Here is a 23,905-nt window from a genome sequence, read left to right as displayed (position 1 = left end):
TTTATAAAAACTATATAATTGAAAATCCTTAGGAAATAGCATTACAAAACTTTTCAGATCACTTCACTACCAACAATAGACAAATATTTACTGATCATTCTGTGATTGTAACTATTCTATTGTAAAGTTACTGTCTTTATAGTGGATTTATACAAAGGAGTTATTACTACTATATGTTGATAGTGCACTTATATCTTAGTATTGTTTTGTGGAAGTGGTCCAATATGGATTTAAATTTGAATGTAAAATTACTGTGTGATAAGAAAGATCTTCTTACGTGACTCATTGTGGGTTTAATAGTAACTGTTTACTATAGTTTATTATGGGTTGAACACAAAAGTGTTTTTTGTGGCTTATCACGAGTTTACTATTAAGTGTTTATTGTGAGGTTTCTGAGGTTTAATTCGACTTTGTATTATTGAGAATTTAATGCTTAATGTTATTGTAATTTATTGTTAGTGTTATATAAACGTTTTCTATGTCTTACAGCTAATTTTATATTGATTGTTTACAGTATCTTATTGCGTGAATACTAAAATGTTTACACTGACTCATTTCTAGCTTAATACTAAAAGATTACTTTTAGTAATAAAGATTTACTTTGTTTCGAGTTTCATTCTGAAGGTTTGCTCTAAATTGCATATATTATGAGTTTAATACTGAAGATTCACTGGTCTTATAATGAATATTAGAGTTTTACTTGAATTTAAAAGGCCATAATTACTCACCCTCTCAGGGGTTCGATTTCCCTCTGTGAACTCAGCAGATAGCCCGATACAGCTTTGCTATAATACACATACTCAACCTGTGTAGCGGTTTTCTACAAAACTACTAAGAAGAGAAACGTTAAAACAGTTAAGTTAAAGAACAAAATGAAAACTTTAAATATTATAATAATACCGTAAAGTTTATGTGAAATTAAAAACAAAGTTGCACAATGGACGATTTGTGCTCTAACCACAAAAGGTATAGAAGTTCGTTTTCTAGCGGTGTGAGTGCATAGACATACCCGCTGTGCCACTGGGTGGAAATAAAGCACAATGACAAACTTTGACACACTGAAAACTAAAAGAAGTGTATACTTACAAGAAAAACAGTAACAGTTACTTTTCAATTGTATAAATAAAAAGAACATTTATAATGTGCAAATTAAGAAGAGAAACATTGACTGCCACTTTATATATATGTATAAAGAAACAACATTTTTATCAGGTGTAGATTAACGACAGAAACTCTGACTGTTACGTTTTAACTATATAAATACAAATAACATTTATAAAGGAACAATGACTGCCACTTTTAAGTAATGTGACTAGAAAAGTATGTATAAGGTGTAGATTAAATACAAGAACACTGACTGCCACCTTATAATTATATAAATATAAGTAGCATTCATAACGTATACATAAAAACAGGAGCACTGACTACCTCTTTTTATTTAGAGAAATATAAATAACATTTATAAGGTGTATATTGAAAACAGAAACATTGACTAACACTTTTTAATTGTATAAATACAAGCTACATTTATGTTTATTAAAGACAGGAACACTAGCTGTTCATTTAATTATATAAATATGAGCAACATTTATAAGGTGTAGATTAATGGCAGCAACACTGACTGCCAATTTTTAATTATATATATATATAGATAACCTTTAAAAGTTGTAGGTTAACGACAAAAGTCGTGACTGCAATTTTTTTAATTATACACATATAAACAGCATATTCTCTTTTCCTTAAGTGTTTTGTATTGTAATGTTTCAAACATAAATAATGACACAATGTCTGTTTCTAAAACATATCTTTATGCTTTAAATTGTATAAAAGGTTATCCGACAAGTTTACTTGGATCAACATAGTAATGTGCTTTGCTTTTTGCCAATACGTGTTAATGTTGAAAAGTAGTAAACATATTTGTGTTTGTGGTTATATTTTCAGCAAATACTTAAACGTAGCGCTTTTTTAAATAAACCTGAATAAGTGGGAGACAGTATTTGTCAATACGCCTCGCGCTAATTCAGCGGTAAGTCTACGGATTTACAACGCTAAAATCAGGGGTTCGATTCTCCTCGGTAAGGTCAGCAGATAGACCGACGTGGCTTTTGCTATAAGAAAACACACACTTTTCAATACAAGCTATTAGATATAAAACTGAAAAAGTATAAACATTCATGTATCTATGTATATATATAAGTTTGTGTGTATTTGTATGAAATGTTTCATAAGACCTAGTCTCTACTATCACAGATAGTGAAGACCGGGTCCGAAGAGGAGTCGGAGCGACCCAGTGCAATCACGAAGCTACGACAGATCACCAGCGGTCTTCAAGAGGGAAGGGACCGGAAAAAAAACTACCGAGCCCCTCAAGAAGAACTGGCACGTCTGACTGCCGAAGAACGATCCATTATCGAAAGGGTGTGGCAGAAAGAAGAAGAATTCGAGAAGGAGACGACCAAAGTTAGGTTTGTACAAAAGTTGACACTGAAAGAGACGACCAAAGTTAGGTTTGTACAAAAGTTGACACTGAAGGAGACGACCAAAGTTAGGTTTGTACAAAAGTTGACACTGAAAGAGACGACCAAAGTTAGGTTTGTACAAAAGTTGACACTGAAAGAGACAACCAAAGTTAGGTTTGTACAAAAGTTGACACTGAAAGAGACGACCAAAGTTAGGTTTGTACAAAAGTTGACACTGAAGGAGACGACCAAAGTTAGGTTTGTACAAAAGTTGACATTGAAAGAGACGACCAAAGTTAGGTTTGTACAAAAGTTGACACTGAAAGAGACAACCAAAGTTAGGTTTGTACAAAAGTTGACACTGAAGGAGACGACCAAAGTTAGGTTTGTACAAAAGTTGACACTGAAAGAGACGACAAAGTTAGGTTTGTTGACACTGAAAGAGACGACCAAAGTTAGGTTTGTACAAAAGGTGACACTGAAGGAGACGATCAAAGTTAGGTTTGTACAAAAGTTGACACTGAAAGAGACGACCAAAGTTAGGTTTGTACAAAAGGTGACACTGAAGGAGGCGACCAAAGTTAGGTTTGTGCGAAAGGTGACACTGAAGGAGACGACCAAAGTTAGGTTTGTACAAAGGTTGACACTGAAGGAGACGACCAAAGTTAGGTTTGTACAAAAGGTGACACTGAAGGAGGCGACCAAAGTTAGGTTTGTACGAAAGGTGACACTGAAGGAGACGACCAAAGTTAGGTTTGAACAAGGTTGAACTGGTGGCACAAAGTTAGGTTTGAAAGGTGACACTGAAGGACGACCAAAGTTAGGTTTTACGAGGTGACATGAGGAGACGACCAAAGTTAGGTTTGAACAAAAGGTGGCACTGAAATGATAGAAACCACATTAGAACATGATCACGTACGAAGTTTTTAAAAATTAGAAACCGTGTTGAATCACCTCGTTTAAAATAGTCATTTTTCCTGTAGCAATTCATTCTCTACTCGCTCGTTAGCGGTTGTTAGCAAAACGACAACACTAATAGCTCTTCATTTAATGTAGATCAATGCCCACATTTTCCTTCGTTCTTTATGAGCTGGCTGGGTCAATAAAAGTCTTTTTTTTGTCCTAGAAAATATTAAACGTATTCATTAGCGACTCATTTTATTTTGTGTTGTGCATCCATACATTATCTGTAGTGTGACGTTTCTTTTTATTGTACAACCTAGAAAAATTCAAACTTATTCTGATTTGGTTCAGATAACAAAACGATCGCCAGATACCCAAGAGAAAACGAGATATCTTCCATGAAATATTGCGAAAAACTGAAACGACATGTGTATTCTTATCTGTGTAACATCCAATGCTGGAACTGTAACTACATCACATCTGGAACTCTGTAAATATAATGTAAGAAATGTGCTCTATCCTGCTAATCCCATACATATGAATATATCATGAATTCCTTTACCAAATCGATCAAAGTTAAGATTTGATAATAACTTTGCATAAAACAGACATTAAGAGTAAACCCGAAACCAACTTTACCGGCTTATCTTCTCGACTTCCTTTTCAATTCTCATGATTCTGTTAACAAGAGTATAAATCTTAAAACACTTATTACACAAATCCATAGAAAAAACTGGTACTCAGCCTCTCGGTTTAAGCATTCACCTAAACAGTAGAAAATTCACACATTCAGAGCTATCTACTATATCTGCGCTCTGCTTACTTGTAACACAAACTGAGCAATATGAAATGTTATTTTAAAACTACCTTTATCTAGAGCACCATGTGAAGATGGCGACAGAGGCTATCGCCGTCCTAACCTTGAGAGTGGGCCTCAAATTACTGTTTCTCTGTGACATTTAGTCAAGTTGGATTAACTTATATATATATATAAACAACTGCCATATCGTAGCTTCTTCAGCTCAATTTGAAATTGGAGAAAAGAGCCAACTAATGTCAATTCATCCTTCTCACAAACACATGCCCGGCATGACCAGGTGATTAGAGGGTTCGACTCGTAATCCGAGAGTCCGAGGTTTGAATCACCGTAACACCAAAAATACTTGCCCTTTGACCCGGTGGGCATTATAAAGTCATGGTCAATCCCGCTATTCATGGCAAAATAGTAGCCCAAGAGTTGATGGTGCATGGTGACGAGTAGCTCCACTGTTAAACTGCTATATTTGCGAATATAGTTCTCCTGTAGCTTTGCATGAAAATTCAAAAACAAACAAACCCCTACCCCAAGCCATTCGCGAAATGATGGTCTTGGTCATTATTGTCAAACTATTTAACGTACACGGCAAAGGCGACGATTTCAATGATTAACTTTTTTTAACGTATTTAACTCAGTGAATTAAAAATGATTGTGACTCCACTCAGTGCTACAGTATTTGACATGTTGTTATAAAGAATCATTGTGCTACAAATTTTAAATCCTGTTTTTATAGAGAATAACTAACGCTCTTCCTGATAAATACAAATATATAGATAAACTGTTTCTCATTGGATTATTCAATTAAACGGCTAACGGCAAAAAGATTTTGTTTTGATTTTTCCCTGTCAATTCCAATGTTTCACTACTTCACTTTATATCGTATTAGAACCGGTCTATATTAGAAATATTAAATTATTTATGACATTTTGACCTTGCATATCAAAATCGTTTTATCTCCTATACAAAACAGATTGGGAGGTTTCTATACGAAAGTCGAGGTACAATATTGCCCTTCTGCCAGCATTTCAAATGTCAAACTCATGTAACGTACGTGACAATCTGTGATTGGTTAGTTTTATGAGACATTTTTGTTGTGAAATGTTTTGTTTTTTATTTTCGAAAGAAATTGTCCTGTCAAGTGGTTCCTAGTTTTCATTTCTATAAAACATTATTTGTCAAGTGGTTTTTGGTTTTCATTTCTTAAAGAAATTATTGGTCAAATGTTTCTTAGCTTTCATGTTTGTAAAACCTTATTGGTTAAGAAGTGTTTTGTTTTATTTCTGTAAGACATTATTGGTTTTATAGTTTTTATTCTTTAATTTCCAGAGAGTCGACACAGTATTTCAGGAGCAATCATTATTTCATTTATTCTGCATCAGTTCTATAGCCCGAAGCTATGTTCTGAAATTGAAAGAACTTACGTTTTAGAAATGAATTGCTTTAGAGGTCTCTTGATAAACAGGGATGTGATTACTAAACTTTTCCTTTAGCTCAGGAAGTCCTTCTTTGACGGTGAAAGAGGTCGCTTCGTCAAGTCAAGAAAACTGCAGAATCTGTCGCAAGGCTATTGGAAGCAACGAACAAAGCCGCAAATGTGACGAATGTAGTCAACTTGTCTGTGAAGATTGTGCCTCTTACTCCAAAGACCCTAATGACATTAACCAGGTTTGTTTGGGTTTTTACCATTTGACTTTCGTCATTTCACATCTTCCCATTTCAACTAACTAAAGTTCGATATTTTATCTAAAATCAAAACGTTAAAACTTTATAGAGAACATAATAAAGTGAAACGTACATTAAATTATAACACTGAATTATTTTATTTACTTTTCATACGATTTTGTACAACAACAATCATATAGGGAGAATATAAATCTTGATATTTTTCACGCATGCGCATTAAATAAAGTCTTTGTAAAATTAAGTTTCTCTAGGCTGTATTTAAAGTGTATAAATTAAAGTACTGAATTACTTGTTAATTTGATGAGGTAAACAGTGAAATTTTATTCTTAGAAGACAGTTTATATATATATATATATATATATATTGTTTGTTCGTTTGTTTGTTTTTTGAATTTCACGCAAAACTACAAGAAGGCTATCTGCGCTAGCCATCCCTAATTTAGGGGTGTAAGGCTAGGTGGAAGGCAGCTAGTCGTCACCACCCACCACCAACTCTTGGGCTACGCTTTTACCATCGAATAGTGGGATTGATCGTCACATTATAACGCCCCCATGTCTGAAAGGCGAGCATGTTTGGTGTGACGGGGATTCGAACCTGCGACCCTCACGCCTTAACCACCTGGCCATGCCGCGCTATCTATATATATATATATATATATATACATGTCTTTTTATTTTACTTGTACCTTCGGACCAATAAAACCAACAGGAAACTCTGTTAATTCCAGGACGTTCTTGTTAAAATAACGTTCATGATTTTATATTTTTCTCGAATTAGCAAATAATAGGGTTTACGTTAATATAATACTGAGCTACGAAAGTTACAATCTTCCCCAAAAACTTTTAATAAAATATTTGAAACTTAGGATAATTTACATGTTAGTTGCATCTGTTAAACATACTAAGAAGTTTGATTTTTTAAGCTCAAAGCTGCGAGAGACAAAGTAGAAGTTTAATAAATTTCTCTTGCACATAAGTTTTAATACATAGTTCTGTTGACATCATGATGCATGAGAAGTTGATCGTTTTATTTCGTGGGATTGAATACTAAATAAAACACAAGCAAAACATACGATAATGGATTACAAGTTTCTGGTGCGGACTGTTCTTTTATTGTCTATCCTGCTTATCATGTACAAATACTATCTGGATTAAGTAAGATACATCGAAAACTAAGGGTTTTTTTCAAAACACTTAAGACTAAACTTACTGAATGAGATCAGTATGTATTAAAGCTTGTTATGAGCATTTTGTAGCTAATTTTATTATTATTTGCTATACGAAATATTGTGACCCTAGATATCAACATGTAATAGAATGGATGAGCGGTTGGATTTATGTACCACCAGATGATCAGTTCTGTCAAGTAGTGAAACCCAACCACTTACTTATCTCTTCCTACCCTTAATGACTCACAAACTTCTTTTAACATAAAATTATTTTAGTTTACACACTTAAAGCACAACTGTTTCGAAGTATACAATATCTACAATTTGTTTGTTGTTTTTGTCTTTCCTTTGACCTGAAAACGTAACGACTAAGATAACTAGTGCTTAGGTAATTTTAGTAATTAAAATATTGTTGTGACATTACTTTCAGATTTTGCTGAAGATGGAATAAATATATTTCGAAATGTTCGAACATTATAAATAAAATGTTCTATACTTTGTCAGTCGTTTTTCTTTTCATGAACTTTATAAAAAGAATCATGTTGGATGATAACTGGCAGTTATTTTTACTCTAAAACTTAGTTTTAGAAATCCTGTTGTACTGATTTGGCGTTAATTCAATTTGCAATTAACAGGCCTTCATGCCAAAGTTTAATTCATTTAACAGGAATGGAACTGCAGCTTTTGTCGAAGACGTCAAAAGCAAGATCGCCTTGGTATAGAGTCGCCACCAGGGACAGGAATGCATCGTGTTCCTTCAGTTCGACGAATGGTAAGCTAGATATATATATATATATATATACACACAATAAAAAATCACTAAGGGCAAATATTCAAAACCAACAATAAAAACGTAGGAAATAAAATATTAGCTTGACCTAACTGATTACAAAGGGCTGAAATATTTTCTACAAAAGAATAATAAGTTAAACAGAATTATCTAAACATTTGAAATAGCGTTGAATAATTTAAATTTTATTTTATTTTCTGCTTCAAATGCATTCAAAATATTACTTACTTTTCATAAATTATTCAGAATCAGAGACTGGAGCTATTAGGAAGGGAAGGATCTATCCTAGTTCCCGAACTTTCTGTGGACTTAGGAGAGAAAATTGGCCGAGAAGGAAGCCCTCCCATCCGTCTAGAAAAGAAGGAAAGTAAGTGTCTTGCACAAGAATCTGACAGGAGCTTTAGCCTGGATAGCCGTGACCTGCCTATACTACAACAAAGTGACAATGAAATAAAACAAGTGTTTCAAACAAAAGCAAGTCAAATAGAGAAGCAAAAAACTATTGAATGTTTCAAAGAGTCTAAAATAATCCGAGGTAGTAGTAGAAGCACTTCCAGAACTTCTTCACCCGAGAGAAGAAGTGTTTCTCGTTCAAAGGATGGGCATTTGTCCTTAGAATTTTCATTAGAAAGAAGACCTTCGTCTGAGTATCGGAAAGAGACAAGAAGATGTCAGACAGAACATGGGTTGTATACAAGCTCTGCCAGCAGTCATCATCAAAAAGACTCTTCGCAACAGCGCCACTCTTCAGCATCTGAAAGCTCTATAGATGAGTTCCGACGTGACGAAGTCGACGAAAGAAAACAACGAAATAAAATAAGAAAAAGGTCTCGTATTCAGAGACAAAAGTACTACGTGGAAGAACCTGATTCAGATCCTAGCATACACCGAGTGAATATTCTGGGTCGCAGTGATGCAAAATCTTCTATAGCATCTCGCGAATTAATTAGTGGTTCGGTTGAAGCATTGAACAGACGGGTCGACTACTTAACTGATCATGTAACTAAAATTCCTTCGTCTCTTGCTGGCACTGACATAGCTAACCGCCATAGTTCGGATAGCTCAGAACTGAGTGATGTTAGTGGTGATGTTTCACCTTTTAGTGACCGTAGTGGACATAACAGACTATATGGCCCTTACTACAGTGGTGAACGACTAGAGGTACGAACCTCCAAGAAACATCAACAGAGCAGAAAACCCAGTGTAGAGTTTGCAAGAGAAAGAACAATAAGTTATGCCGGAGCAATGGACAGCTCTATTTCTTCAGATGAACAAGAACTAATTCGTTTATCTACTGACAAATCTTATTCCTTGGAAGACCACGAAATGTTTCTCTACCCAAATGTGTCCCTGAGGAAGAGCATCCCCAGTGTGTTTGTAGAAACTGTTCCAGACATTCACTCCCCTCCTAGCCCATATCCCCAAAATGAGGAGATTACTAGAAGACACAGCACTGGTAGAGTTTTACCACCTGTCCCTGTACCAGAGAATCAGTTAGGATTACAACTCCTTCCTTCGAGCGACAGACACAGTACATACTCTTTAAATCTGCCACTTGAGGAGAAAGGCCTGCATGAAAGACGATCTTCCGCCCCAGAGAGTGAAGACATTAAAATTGCTATTAATGAAGTTGATAGTAAACTCAGAAGTAAGATGATAGTTTCTAGTTATCTTTATATCTAAAATGGATATTAGAGAGTATGTCTTTCATTTTAGATAAATTCATTTAAACAAACTATTTTAAAAGTATCTATACAGAACTTTGTAAAATATATTTATTATATTATTTGCCATTATCTTTTGAGTCTCGTGATTTAGTTGTCTTTTTTCCTAAAATACAGTACTAATTTCATAAATTGATTTGAATATTAACATGATATATCTGCTGGAAGTTCACTATGCTTTGAACGGCGTGGAGTTAATAGGTTGCATAAATAAATGCTTCAAAAATACCAGAGTAAGACAACTCTGGAACACTAACACTGTTATGTTATCTGAAGCATTTCACAGCAATTACTTATGCAACAACTGACACTGGAGCAACGTGTATTTTTATTTTAAGTACCATTTCAGCGGTATTTTCCTTAATATTCTATCGCTAATAGCTCATATTTATTGTATTTACTAAGTATTCTGGGACGTATTGGTGTTTTTGTAATGTTATTCCGATGCTAAAACCTAATTTATTATCAATATTACTTTCACAAGAAGACACTTTTGTTCTTTGTTCAGAACCCATTTTCCTCATAAAATGGGATACGAATACTTTATTGCAATGGATAACGTATTGGTTATACCAGATACCAGCATCTAGTTTGTTTGTTTTGAATTTTACACAACGGCTACCTTCGCTAGCCATCCCCGATTTAACGGTAAAAAACTAACCACTTGACCATGTGGAACCCTGCGTATAGTTATCAATATGATGGCTCAATAACAACTCAATCGTTACCATTTAAACTTCGGTTTATTTTTAAGTATACGACAGATCTTTACATAAAAGTTTAAAGAATGATATTTTAATGCTATTTCTTGATCGCTAACAGAAGACAGCTATTCCACTGTAACTACCGTACGTCTTTGATATTATTTACGACTAGGGTGACTAGATATTTAAAATGATTATTACAAGTTTGAAATAATTTAACTTTTCTTTAATTTTATTTAAATTTATTGAAGTTTTCCGCGCTATTTTTTTTAAATAATATCAACTACTTCTTTCGTGATAGACACAAAACAAATGAGCAAACATAGCCAAATTGTACATCCAAAAAATATTTAATTTTTCATTTTACCCACTTCATCTTAAAATAGGTTACTTCATATCTGTATTTTTTCCAAAATCCATATTTTCCAACATACTTCTTTCAGGTATAGCAGTACTTATAAACATTTTAGACATAATTTTGTGAAGAATGAATGGAACGTATGAGTCTTTTTTTTCGCTTAAATATTCATAAAATTCAGTGCCTGACTGTGTAAGGTGTATTGGTGAGCTCTTATCTTTTAACCGTTTTCACATGGAGACCAGCGCAGACAGGGTCTGACGACAGGATAGTACGTGTTACAAACATAATCAAAGCCAAGCAGTCCTATTATATTCGTGATTCGATGTGGCAGACACTGTGATGTCTTTATCATAAAACCGGGACATTTTCTACATGCCGAAAACGTGTCTCTGGACACTGAGACAAACTGCTAAAACACGGGGTATATGTTCATCGCACAGACAAACAAGTTTCTATAGCACAGATCGAGTGTTTGCTTGGAAAATGTATTTTGCTTCATCAAGGGTGAATTATCCTTTATCCATAGTAAAAGAAAGTTGGCTTTCCGAAAGCATTTGGATTATTCGGTTCGGTTTCTGTTAACCTATTTTCTACTGACCTATTTGTTTTTGGACATCGTGCTCTTTAGAGCGGAAATATATTTTTTTTCTGTTAGGTCTTCAAATTTACAACCTAAGAATCAGGGATTCGATTCCCCACAGTGGAAAAAATCACTCATGGTGAAACTTTATAGTAAAAAACATCTGTTCACTTGTTTTAAATTCTTAAAGAAGAAAATATAACAAACAATTATTTCTACTGATTCTTCTTTGGCAGTTTTTTTTAAAGAATGTATATTTTGTTATAATTAGTATAGTTTACGACGTTCGTAAATCCAAGAAAAGTCATAACCAATGTTCATGAAACGAAATTGCCGTAATCATCACTGCTAAATTAAGAATTAATTTTTCGTTTTATGTTTTAACGTAAAGAAAACGTATACTCCTCTAACTTGTATATAGTTGCAAGGATTAATAATAAATAATAAAATATTTCACTTTTATTTCTCATTTTTGGTCCCATGAAGTAAGTAGAAATTTTTTCTTCAAATTGTGGTTGAAATATCTTACGTTTCATCAAAAAATGTAAGTGACAAAAAATAATATTTTAGGCTTCACTTTGAGAATGTTCTGTGTTTTTGGTTTCAGTAAAACCCAAGCCTCGATTAAAAAAGGTTCGTCTGCATAGAGACAAAACAGACACAGGAGCAAGAAGTAAGCAACGTATAATATTTTTACATTTGTAAATAAAATGCAGTAAATATTATTTTGTTTTATTCTATGCATTGATTTGATAGTAATAAGAGTACTTGTTCTCTTCAGTTTAGATCAATGAAAATAATATACAGCATTGTTTGACTGTTTCAAAGACTTGATTACTTAATGCAATAAATTCAAATTATTTTTACAGATAATTAAAACTTTGTTTTTCTCACTTTGTTTATCATGCTCTTCAGTTTACCTTTGTTGAAGTTTAGCAATTATTTATTGTGTTTATCTTTTATCTGATACTTATTTCCTTCGCCTTCTTTTCTTATGGTTGTCAGATTTTTTTGGAAGTGACATCATTATTCAGGGGCTCGGTTCCCCTCGATAGACTGGCTCCCCTCTGTAGACTCAGCAGATAGCCCGATGTTGCTTTGCTATAACGAAACACACACACATCATTATTATTTTAAAAATTATATTATATATTAGGTGAAAAAATAATTTAGTTTTGCTTAAAGGGGAGCATAGAAGAAAAATGAAGAAAACATACATTTTTGTGGGGTGTTTAAACTCTAGGTAAAAGGGGTGTTTTATGTGTTGCTTTATTTTCCCCTTCTTTCAACACTTTTCTTTTCCTTATTTTACGTCACATTTTCGTCTAATGTTTCAATGCCTTGTTTTCAGTTACTTGTATTAATTATTTTTTCTTTCTATCTTTCATAGGAAAACAATAAGCTTTAAAAGTACTTTTACAACTTTTTATTTCTTTTTTTCGTCACTTCACTCTCCCTGTAGCACGTGGTTTCGGCATGCGAGTACTAGGTGGAAAGTCAGCTGAAGACGGAAAGTTATATGCCACTGTCGCTTGGACTCTCCCTGGTGGACAGGCTGACCAGAAGGGCATACATCAAGGTTTGGAGTGTAATGTTTGAAGGGACAAACCAAACAGCTAGACAAACAGATATATAGAGAAATGTTTTATAAAATACAGTGACTAGATGTAACGTATTTACAACTCATAATTTCCTAAAGTACAGAGCAGAAAATAAAATGCATTTTCAAAAACAATGCCCACGAAATGTGATCATGTGATCGAGGTATAATTTCACGTCGTTTTTCTGAACCTAAACCCCTTATTTTAGTTTATTTGTATTTCGAGTTCAATGATAATAACATTACTCTATTAATAAGAAAAATAGATTCACAGAATAATGATTTTTTTCACAGGGGACATAATATTAGAATGGGCAGAGATAGTTCTTATAGACAAGACTTTTGAGGAGGTGTCATCTATCATTGAGAACACAGGAGACACTGTGGAAGTTGTGTTTCAAAAGGAGAACATAATGTATGACATTCTTATTACATAAAATTTTAATACTGAAAATAAATGAACATAATATTCCTTGTTCTGTTGAAATCTACACAAATTTAAGTGCTTGACATTGTTTTTAAATCCGAATAATTTTGTCTTTCATTAATTCTAATTCACATGTTATGTCTTTTAGTACAAGGCTATCATTTGACACTTTTCACATATTGCTAGTAAAACAAGAGAACCATTTGTCACTTTTCATATCTGAAATATTCACAACTAACAGCTAATCTTATTAGTGGTGTTTTGGTGGGTTTTTTTTATAAAAACGTCAGATAAAAAAACTTTTGTTGAGGTGAAATAGAAAGTTTATCGACATAAGTATTTTACGGCATTTAAAATAATTATATTGTAGATAATTCCGTTATTATCAAATCATAATATCTGAATTATACAAAAACTTATAAAAACAACGTTGCTTATAAAAATTCACCTTCAGTGTCTTTTACTAAATTATGTCTATTTCAGGGCCGGCGAGGATAAAAGTTCTAAGTATTCAACCAGTGAACCCGCTCAGACATCTCACCATAAAACAGCTTTGGGGACCAGCTCTATTCAAAGAAAACCTAGACCGCTTCTCACGCTATCTCCAGGTTGCTTCTTGTACTTTTTTTCCGAAATTTCTCTCTCCTAAAATATATATTCAATGGCACGAAGGTCATTGGGCCGAAACGTTTTTTTTGTTAATAATTTTTCCTTTGCTGCATTTTCTATCATTTCGTTTTATTCAATAAACACACACCACATATTATTTATTTACTGTTTGTTTGTTTTTGAATCTCGCGTAAAGCTACACGAGGGCTATCTGCCCTAGCCGTTCCTTATTTAGCAGTGTAAGACTAGAGAGAAGGCAACTAGTTATCATTGCCAACTGTTGGACTACTCTTTTACTAACGAATAGTGGGATTAACAGTTACTTTATAACGCCCCACGGCTGAAAAGGGTGAGCGTGTTTGGTGTGACGGGGATTCGAACCCGCGAACCTCGGATGAGGAGTTGAGTGCTTTATCCATCTGGCCATGCTGAGCCTATGATGTTTGGTACTAACGCAATAGTTGGATTAAATGACCAAGTTAAAAGATCCAAAGGGTACATACATTATCATTTTTAGAGTAGAACTAATGACCAGAAAAAAAGAAAATCTTTTAGAACACTTGCCGTTTATATGACTACTATTATTCATGTGGCATTTAATAGCTTTAATATCCCAAGCTTAAAGATGACAAGTGTTTCTTCAATCCTCAACCTTGCGATCAATAACCTTAGTACTCTAATCTGATATCTTAATAATTATTAATCTGGTTTACTTAATACTACAGCTAAAGCTATTTTTATAAGTATTCTTAGATTTACTTCAGATTGTATAGATCTGTAAGAAGTTGATTTTTGCATCGCAAGTGTTAGATGTTTTCAGTTTTTTAAGAAATTCGTCCGAGACTAGGTTTTATTATAGAAATATAAGCGAAAACATTCCAACCATTCACGTTACAGTAAGAATACACTACCATTTTTTCTCCAATAGTATTATGGATACAATGAAACTATAAAGGACGAAAAATAGACCAGTCACAAAGCAAGAAACTCGATAACCGTAGCTATGTTGGACGGAAGGAAAGGTTTATAAAAAGTACTCAAGATGTCGGATTTCTTCTTTTATGATTTATCAATTGATAGCAAAAAATACATGTTCAGTCTATCATGTCCACATAATATTTTATAAAGAGAGTTTAGATGCATTTTTATTGTAGTTTTACTGTTGATTCACAAGATAGTTTTGTATGAACTGAAGTTTATTTCAAGAGTTTATTCTTATAATATCACGAGACGAGTATACTAATTTTTAACTTCGTCATTAACGTACGTAATACAAAGTTATCGTCATTAAAATGTTATCGGTATGCTTAAAATTTACTCGAGAGCATTCTCACGTGTATGAAAATTCAAACAAAAAATGTTATTGAACGTTTCTACAAATATGGGGTCCGGACTAGCAACGATAGAAATTGGATTTCGATACCCGTCGTGGGCATGCAACAAAAAGTCCGTTGTGCAACTTTGTGTTTTATAACAGCAACAATAATTCTATAACTATCATTTCTATCATCCTAAAAACTGGGTCTTTTTCAATATTCCATCTGAGTGTTAAAACTGATTTCCAAAGAACGAGTTGAAAGACAACGAGGGTCTATTTTTAATGCTAAGAGTCAATAAATAGATAAATAAACTTCATACACAAAACATTGTGTAAATCTTTGTGTGCCCGAATTCCCGTTTGCTTATGGCTAGGGTAAACTTGATTTTGTTTACTTGTTTGTTTGTTTTTGTTTTTTCGAATTTCACGCAAAGCTGCATGAGGGCTGTCTGCGCTAGCCGTTCCTAATTTAGCAGTATAAGAATAGAAGGAGGGCAGTTAGTCATCACAACCCACCGCCAAATCTTGGCTATTCTTTTGCCATGCTGGGTCAATGCGATCTCTTTAATGCGTGAAATGTTTGCACATGGAGAATCTAATAAAGAGTCAATAAGTAATTTTTTGTCTTAAGATCAGTGATGGCTAGGTGTGTAGGGCGCTCGACTCGCAATCTGAGGGTCACAGGTTTGAATCTCCGTCACACCAAACATGCTCGCCCTCCTAGCCGTGGGGGCGTTATTATGTGACGGTCAATCCCACTATTTGTTGGCAAAAAAGAGTAACCCAAGAGATGGCGGTGGGTGGTGATAACTAGCTGCCTTCCCTCTAGTCTTATACTGCTAAATTAGGGACGGCTAGCGCAGATAGTCCTCGTTTTTCTTTGAGCGACATTCCAAACAAACTAAATCGTTTCAACCCCTACACGTAAGGGAAACACACTTCTCTACAGTTTTATTAATGTTGATTCATTTTCAAGGCAAGTCGAAGTTAAACCTACTATCTTAGTGAAAACTAGAAACTTAAAAGTATTATATTATATATTTCATCAGTATAACTGTAACCAATGTAAGACATACATTTAATAATGGCACTTGACTTATTCTTTGTGACAGTTTAATTTTTCTCAATATGAGTCATCTTGTAATAGTAACGATTTAAATTGATAGTAAACCCATGACAAATGTTATTGCAGTAATCTCCTTATGTATCTTGCGGTGGAGCATGCTCAGACAGCGTAAGTCTACAGACCTCATCGATAAAGTCAAGAGTTCGATTCTCCACAGCGGGCACAGCAGATAGCACAGCACTACAATAAAAACATGCTTGCTTTTATCTTAAAACTTCGAATTAAGTTCAATTTTCATAATGGTCTGTTTTAAGTTATACGTATTAACTTTCTTAACACTTACTTTAATATTTATACTTTCGTTCAACAGAACCGATAATGGATGTGGATGTACAGCCAGTGTCTCCAACCCGGCGAAAACTTCCTAGAACACCTGTAAGCCTGAATGTTTCTCTCAAATATAAGTTGGTGTTTGCAGCTTTGTCGTTATTGAAAGTTTTCAGGACATAGTGTGGATTACGTTGGATTCAATTTTGCTCGATTTAAAGCTTACTTTATAATATCTTGAATTCAATTTTAGTTTAAGGTTTAGCAATATATTGTAAAATGAAGTCGTGGAATATATTTATTTTATTTCTCCTATTACTTTAGTCAGTCCTTCAATATAAGTTAATCACAGAGCTCAATAAATAACATTCAAACACTTTATCCATCAAGTTACAACAGTAAGAATAACATTTTTGTTTATTGAATACGTGTACACAATGTATATATATACGATCTACCTATTACCTTACATAAACATTTTCTAAAGCATTCTCTTGTATGTTTATAAGAGTAGTTATAAATAAGGAAGTCTGCTGTTTGTTCACTGGAATAGTTTTAGTTATATTATAAACAATAAAGTGTTCTGCCTCTTCCCCTGAATAGATACAGTCTAAGCAACACGTATTCTACCTATATAATAGAAAAAAAACATGACCGAAGCAATCAAGGTTATAGAATTACGAGCGTGAATACAATCTAAATAACCAGACCGCCTGAATATTTCTTGGACTAGATAGAATCTAACCAATCAAATTTTTCTGCCTGTTTACTTAAAAAAAGAGATAATCTATGTAAGCAAGTTTTCTATGTTTTTACTTCAATAGATATAAGTAAGTAAGTCTCTTGACCATTTAATGGCGTAGATATAATCTGAGAAAGCCAGTTTTCTACCTGTTTAGCTAGAGTACAAGTAACGTAAACAAGACTACTATAGCAGGGAAAATGTAACAAACTAGTCTCCTTTCTGTTTAACAAAATGAATGGAATATAAACAAACAAGACTCTACCAAAATAGGTATACTCTAAAAACAAACCAAACCTTCTATTAGCGTAGACACGACGATCTTAATAAGAAAACTTTTAATTATCCTTACCGTAGCAGTTAAAACATGAACAAACCGATCTTTTCTTTACGTGTTAACTTTTATAAACACACTTTCAGCACATACGTAATCATACTGTTGTTACACTTTTTTAACACTATATCCGTAATTTAACTGTAGTTTTCATATGCTACTTTTGTTTTCAGAAGTAACAGTATGCGAATTAACAAATCAGAGTCCATATAATTATTACAATTTAACTTACGTACGTAGATTCTAAAAGATGTCATAAAAACTCACCATTAACAAATGTTTTTCTTATTGTGATTATATATTCTTTTATCTCGTATCAATATTATTAATTGTATGTTTCGTGCTTTTTACGACAAAAGATGTTTCTAAATCTAAAAAGAGAAACAACCAACATTACATAATATTAAAGCCATTTTATGATAATAAAATAAATTATTTTTATTCACTCAAATAGATACTCTTTTTCTACCCATTCAGGACCAGCCTTTCCCACCGTTTTTCGTAGGAGACGTCGGGGTTCAGATGTGGTTTGATCGTAACCGAAGTGATTTAATAATTACACTACTCTCCGCTCGAGGTCTTCGTTTGAGAAAAACTGCTGCCGATTTACCTCGTGCCTTTGCTAAGCTAAGACTGGTGCCACATTCGTATGTTTTTCTTCGCCTTATCATCTAGTTACTTCTCATTTAGAATTAACCAGTATTTGAAGTTGAACATTTTTGACAATCATTTACGAGTGAACGTTTCAAACAGGAAAATAAGGAAACTTCTGGAACGAATAATATTGTTTCATAAATAAAATTAAAAAATGGAGTGAATAAAAGAATACCAGAAAAATTATCCCTACTCTTTCAGTATACTATATCCAATACTTACACAATTAGAAAACAAAGAAACTGTAAAATAATTTAGTTTTAATGAGCCTAAAACTGATAAATGAGTACATTCTTCATTTTGTCTTGTCATAGATTATAAAACTAGAATATAAAAACTCTAATAAGAGTTCTTTGTTCGGACATAGTAAAATATAGATTAGAAAATCGTGATGCTGTAGGAATAAACTGAGATATGAAAATTTGTAGTGCGAGACACTATAATTATATTTAAGATAAAATAACACTGCATATCATTTTTTTTTTAAAGTTTTGCTTCCTGAAAAGTTTTTGCTGATTGTGACAGATACCTGGTGGGTATGCACAAATATAGTTTTGGTTTTGCTTCATCACGTAGGAACTCTGATAAATAGAGAGTTAACTGTTTACCAGCAATAACGTAATTAATTGCCTTTATGTTTCTAATACGCTATTACGTTAAACATAATTAAAAGTGTTTTGCTCCTGATTTTCGTTTGTATTCAATGTCCGGTGCATCACGTTGCAGTGTTCAACAGTAATCAGCAAGCATTGACGGATTCCAGTTACCCTGATATTGTTTTTCCATTGTAGCAAAACTGAAGATATCGATGAAACCATACGTGAGGGACAAATCTGGATGTGATTTTCGTGATCAGCAGCTACAAATCTGTAAGGAACACCTAACAGTGTTCAAGAAGCAAAAACTCTGTTGTGCAGCGTCATCAACGTAAATGTTATTCATTGATATGTTAATCCAGTATTAAGCAACAACAAATAATAAAATTCTATAGCTAATAGCCATTAAAATAGTCTATGTACAGTGTATTTGTGAATAAATATGGTTAAACATAATATTTAATGGTACAAAATATCAGTACCTCTTCCAATTAATTGGTTTCAGTTTCCTAAAAATACATAATTAAGTTTTACATTGTGACTCAGTATTACTTACCAGTTCAAGATGTGACATGAGGAGATGGTGATAAGAATTAGTGATTTAATATTTTAAAATTAACTTTGTTGTTATGTTTCTCGTGGAAATCTACATTATGGACTATCTGCCTGCTGTCTCAAATTCCGGATTTTAACTTCGTAATTCCGGAGATTTATCTCTGACTCACCAATTGGACAACATTAACTAGAACTAGTTGTTTACAAACTCTAAAAAAAAAATATGACAGAAACGTCCCTGTAACTGTCCTTCTTAAGATATATTCTTGAATTTTGATTCGTAATGTTAGTCAACTTCACTTTATAGCTTAAATAGTAGGCTTACCGTCGAGCCCACTTGATTGGGTTGTGGGCTCCATCTGTTGGCAGATAGATCGTGGCAGTGACTCGAGTGATATTATCAATGAACTGTTACGTCAGTATTAGCGGTGCGTATCTCATCATAATGGTCGATGAGAGACGTATCTAGTTACTAAACTTTTATCAACGGCTGTTACAAAGTTTTACTCTCTTGTCTGTAATTTATCTACATTATTAACATCGTCTTACTTAATTATTTTACACTTTAAAGTGTTTTTTTTTCAGATTTGATCAACTTAGTAACTTAGTGGTAAGAGAAGCACAATAAAAAAGTTAATATTTGTCCATACATTTCGTTGTTAACTTATGTTAATTTACGTCTAATGTTTTTAAGAAAATAAATGAAGACAACGTGTAGTATTCAATATTCATTTCCCTTTTTGAATTATTAATTTTAGAAAGAATATTTTATTAGAAATTATGATATTTTTCAACAGAAGGCTTATAACATTTACTGTAAATTTGATACATTTCTTGAAAAAACATAAATGGTATCGCATTGGACGATGTATCGATATAATCGTATCACTGCTTCACGGTCCTGTAATCCTATGGTATCGCTGTATCGCCACAACTTTAGTAAAAATCATATAATTCATGTAATCTCACCATGAAAAACAACAACTAAACTGCATTCCTAGTTTTATGTGTATAAACACCAAAATCGATTATATGTCGTGTGTCATCTTTACTTACAAACTTTAATATAACATGAAATACAAAACTGATTAACTTAGCATCTTGCACGACAGTACTTATGCGTACTGGCCGCTCCGTGAAAAGTTAGTTCCAGAACAGAAAAATGTGGCGCATGAACCGCTTGTCGACACGGCAAAGATTTTTTTGCCTCCTCTTCACATAAAATTGGGACTTATGAAGAATTTCGTGAAAGAAATGAACAAAGAAGGCGAAGGTTTTCGTTATTTAAAACAGATGTTCCCAAACATAACTGAGGCCAAGATCAAAAAGGGCATTTTTGTTGGCCCTCAGATCAGACATGTTATGAGTGACAAGCGGTTCGAAGATCTGTTAGTTGGGCCGGAAAAGATTGCCTGGAAAGCCTTCAAAGACGTTGTTGACAATTTTCTTGGCAATTACAGAGCCCCATATTACATTCAGCTGGTGGACAAACTTCTCAAAGCATACAAAACAATGAAGTGCAACATGTCACTCAAGATCCATTTCCAGGTTTCACCAGAACGTTGCTACAATGAAAAACGATATCAGGGCAACTGGAATCCGTCAATGTTTGCTGACTACTGTTGGACACTGCAACGTGATGCACCAAACATTGAATACAAACGAAAATCAGGAGCAAAATACTTTTAATTATGTTGAACTTAATAGCGTATTAGAGACATAAACGCAATTAAATACGTTATTGCCGGTAAACAGTTAACTCTCTATTTCTCAGAGTTCCTAAGTGATGAAGCAAAACCAAAACTATATTTGTGCATACATACCAGGTACCTGTCACAATCAGCAAAAACTTTTCAAGAAGCAAAACTTTCCAAAAAATTGTTGTGCAGTGTAGCCTTTAGTTTATTTGTTTGTTTCCTTGGTTCGCACAAAGCTACTCAAGGAATATGTGCGCGAGACATCCCTAACTTTGAAATGATATATTAAAGGAAAGGCAGTAGTCAATATCACCAACCGCTAACTTCTGAGCTACTCTTGTCAGATGGTATAGTGGTATTTGACCGACACGCTGATAACGCACCCACAGTCCCAACGTTCATCTTGTGGCAGTAACAAGACACAATCCACGAATTCTCAACTCTAGTTCCCGCTCAATCCACTTTCTGATGGTTCAGAAGTAAACTTCAGGGCTTGTAACACTATAATTCGGAGGTCTATCCCCGAAGCACCACATTGTAATAAGTAGTTCTGCAGAGTATAAAACAGCTTTGAACGTGGAGGCGTTTCCGTTCTTTATTTAGCGAAACCGTTTGACTACTCGTCATTGGAAAACGTGCATATAATTGGTTCATTTATTTAGCTGTTACTCCATTTTCTTAAATGCATATAAGCAAGAAACGATGCATAATAGAAATTGAGTACTGAAACTTATCATGAAAAACCTATATCTTTAATAAACTGTATTGAAATTAGTACGTTATGAAGTTGGCATATCGGACAATTTTCATTGAGTATACTTACATTTAACAGGCTACTGATTCCTATTGACAATTACTACTTTCTAACTACCTTATAAATTTAAAATATTTTGAATTGATTGGTAAGTAGAGACTGTCTATATTTGCATTCTCGCTCAATTTGTACATAAATTAGGTCTTAATGTCATCTCAAACCTGATAATTGTTTATACAATGCGCTTGATAATTCAACAGATAAATTATATGTACGGCTATGTGGTTTTCAAGTTAAACTTTTAATTTTTAGAAGCGTGTACTTATATTTTTGTTTTACTTTATGCGTTCTTCATCATTAAATGTTTTTATTATTAATATTGTTACTCAAGATTTAACATAGTTGGTCAGTAGAACAAGTCCGATGAGACTATAATTCATGGTCAGGTGGTTAAGGCGTTCGGCTCGTCATCCGAGGGTGGCGCGTTCGAATCCCCGTTACACCAAGCATGCTTGCCCTTTCAGCCGTGGAGGCGTTATAATGTGACGATCAATTCCACCATTCGCTGGTAAAAGAGTAGCTCAAGAGTTGACGGTGGGTAGTGATGACTAGCTGCCTTCCCCTAGCCTTACACTGCTAAATTAGGGACGGCTAGCGCAGATAACCCTCGTGTAGCTTTACGCGAAATTTAAAACAAACTATAATTACAGTGGTATATTATGTAAACTTATTTGCAGTGGAATTTTTCCGAGTTTAATTGTGATAATGTAGTATGCAAATACAGCATATCATATTTTCCACAGTACATACTTCGTACCTATAAAATTTGCAATTTTGTTTAAGTTCTAATTTTGGAATATATTTAATCCTGTTGAAATCATGTTTAAAATTCCACCTGACGCGTTACTTTAACCAACGTAAATCTTTTCCAAATTCATGGTATGCTCCAATTGTGTCACATGGAGTAAAGACAGTTTTTTATTTTGTTACGTTTTTTTCCAAATGTGTCAGTTACAGAGAGAATATGTCAGCTACTGGTTGGTACACCTTTAGCACTTTTAAATAAATGTTCGTTTTGGTTTCTGAGGAAGAAATTTCGTTCTCGCTTCGAAAGACAAACTAATTGTGCAAGTCCATTCACTGTCTTGATGTTTCTTTCCCTACTCATCGTACAAATTTCATTTTAATTTCGTTTTATTTTTAAGCCCCCCACCCCGCCAGTGGATCTTCGGACTTACAAAGCTGGCATCAGGATTCCGTACTGGGTGGAGCACAGATAGCCATTGTGTAGCTTTGTTTTTTATTACAAACAACAATGTTTTAAGTTAATCCACTTTAATTTTAACTTCATTTCAGCTTCCAAGTATTAAATGTGGAATAAATAAGGATTGGTTTTGTTTGTCAAACTTGTTTGTCTTTGACGTTTGTTCTCACATTTAATATTCCATTCAGCCAAATCTCTCTCCTTCAATCTTCCTTCAAGTGAAGATTCCTCTGAGATTTTTAGTATAAACTAAGAATACCACTGTTAAAATGTTACCAAACGAATGTAAAATAATACCATAGAAAATGAATGTTTTTGTTTTTGTTGTTGTTGTTGTTATCAAACACACGACATTCCAAGTGAAAATATATAACTGAAATGAATAACTTAGTAATTTGGTACGTTTTGAAAATGTTCAACTGGTTTTAAAAATTTACGCCACTCAATTGTCTCAAGTTACCAAATTTACGTCTTTAAACAACTTAGCCAGATATTAACTCCAATAATATTTGTTTGTTTCTGTATTTTATTCTACATCTACATGTATGTTCACCAGAGGATTCGGCCCGAAAGAGACACAACTTGCTGATCCCAGCACCAGCCCAAAGTGGAACAAAAAATTTGTGTTTCCTTCTGTAACTTCTGATAAGGTATGTTTCGTATCAATAAGAAAAATTAGCTTACTTACCAAAGTTGAGATCTATAATATTTCAAATAACTTCTTTTTAAATCCAAGAAACACTAACAGATAATTAAAAAATGTCAGATTGTCG

The 23,905-nt window shown here is 33.7% G+C and overlaps 1 protein-coding gene across 1 annotated transcript in view; it reads left to right on the top strand.

Moving 5' to 3' along the window:
- The window catches only part of LOC143257680 (uncharacterized), a 62,009-nt gene that overhangs the window by 6,548 nt on the left and 31,556 nt on the right, over positions 1 to 23,905 (top strand). The window contains exons 2-12 of the mRNA XM_076516722.1: positions 2,251 to 2,465; positions 5,670 to 5,844; positions 7,698 to 7,802; positions 8,067 to 9,468; positions 11,797 to 11,862; positions 12,652 to 12,768; positions 13,084 to 13,204; positions 13,700 to 13,824; positions 16,580 to 16,644; positions 18,090 to 18,259; positions 23,689 to 23,782. Coding sequence (XP_076372837.1) covers positions 2,251 to 2,465; positions 5,670 to 5,844; positions 7,698 to 7,802; positions 8,067 to 9,468; positions 11,797 to 11,862; positions 12,652 to 12,768; positions 13,084 to 13,204; positions 13,700 to 13,824; positions 16,580 to 16,644; positions 18,090 to 18,259; positions 23,689 to 23,782 — 2,655 coding nt within the window. The remainder of the gene's footprint in view (positions 1 to 2,250; positions 2,466 to 5,669; positions 5,845 to 7,697; positions 7,803 to 8,066; positions 9,469 to 11,796; positions 11,863 to 12,651; positions 12,769 to 13,083; positions 13,205 to 13,699; positions 13,825 to 16,579; positions 16,645 to 18,089; positions 18,260 to 23,688; positions 23,783 to 23,905) is intronic.

The sequence above is a fragment of the Tachypleus tridentatus genome, chromosome 7, assembly GCF_004210375.1.
Source record: "Tachypleus tridentatus isolate NWPU-2018 chromosome 7, ASM421037v1, whole genome shotgun sequence".
Lineage (NCBI taxonomy): Eukaryota > Metazoa > Arthropoda > Merostomata > Xiphosura > Limulidae > Tachypleus > Tachypleus tridentatus.
This window is presented reverse-complemented; position numbering and strand designations above follow the sequence as displayed.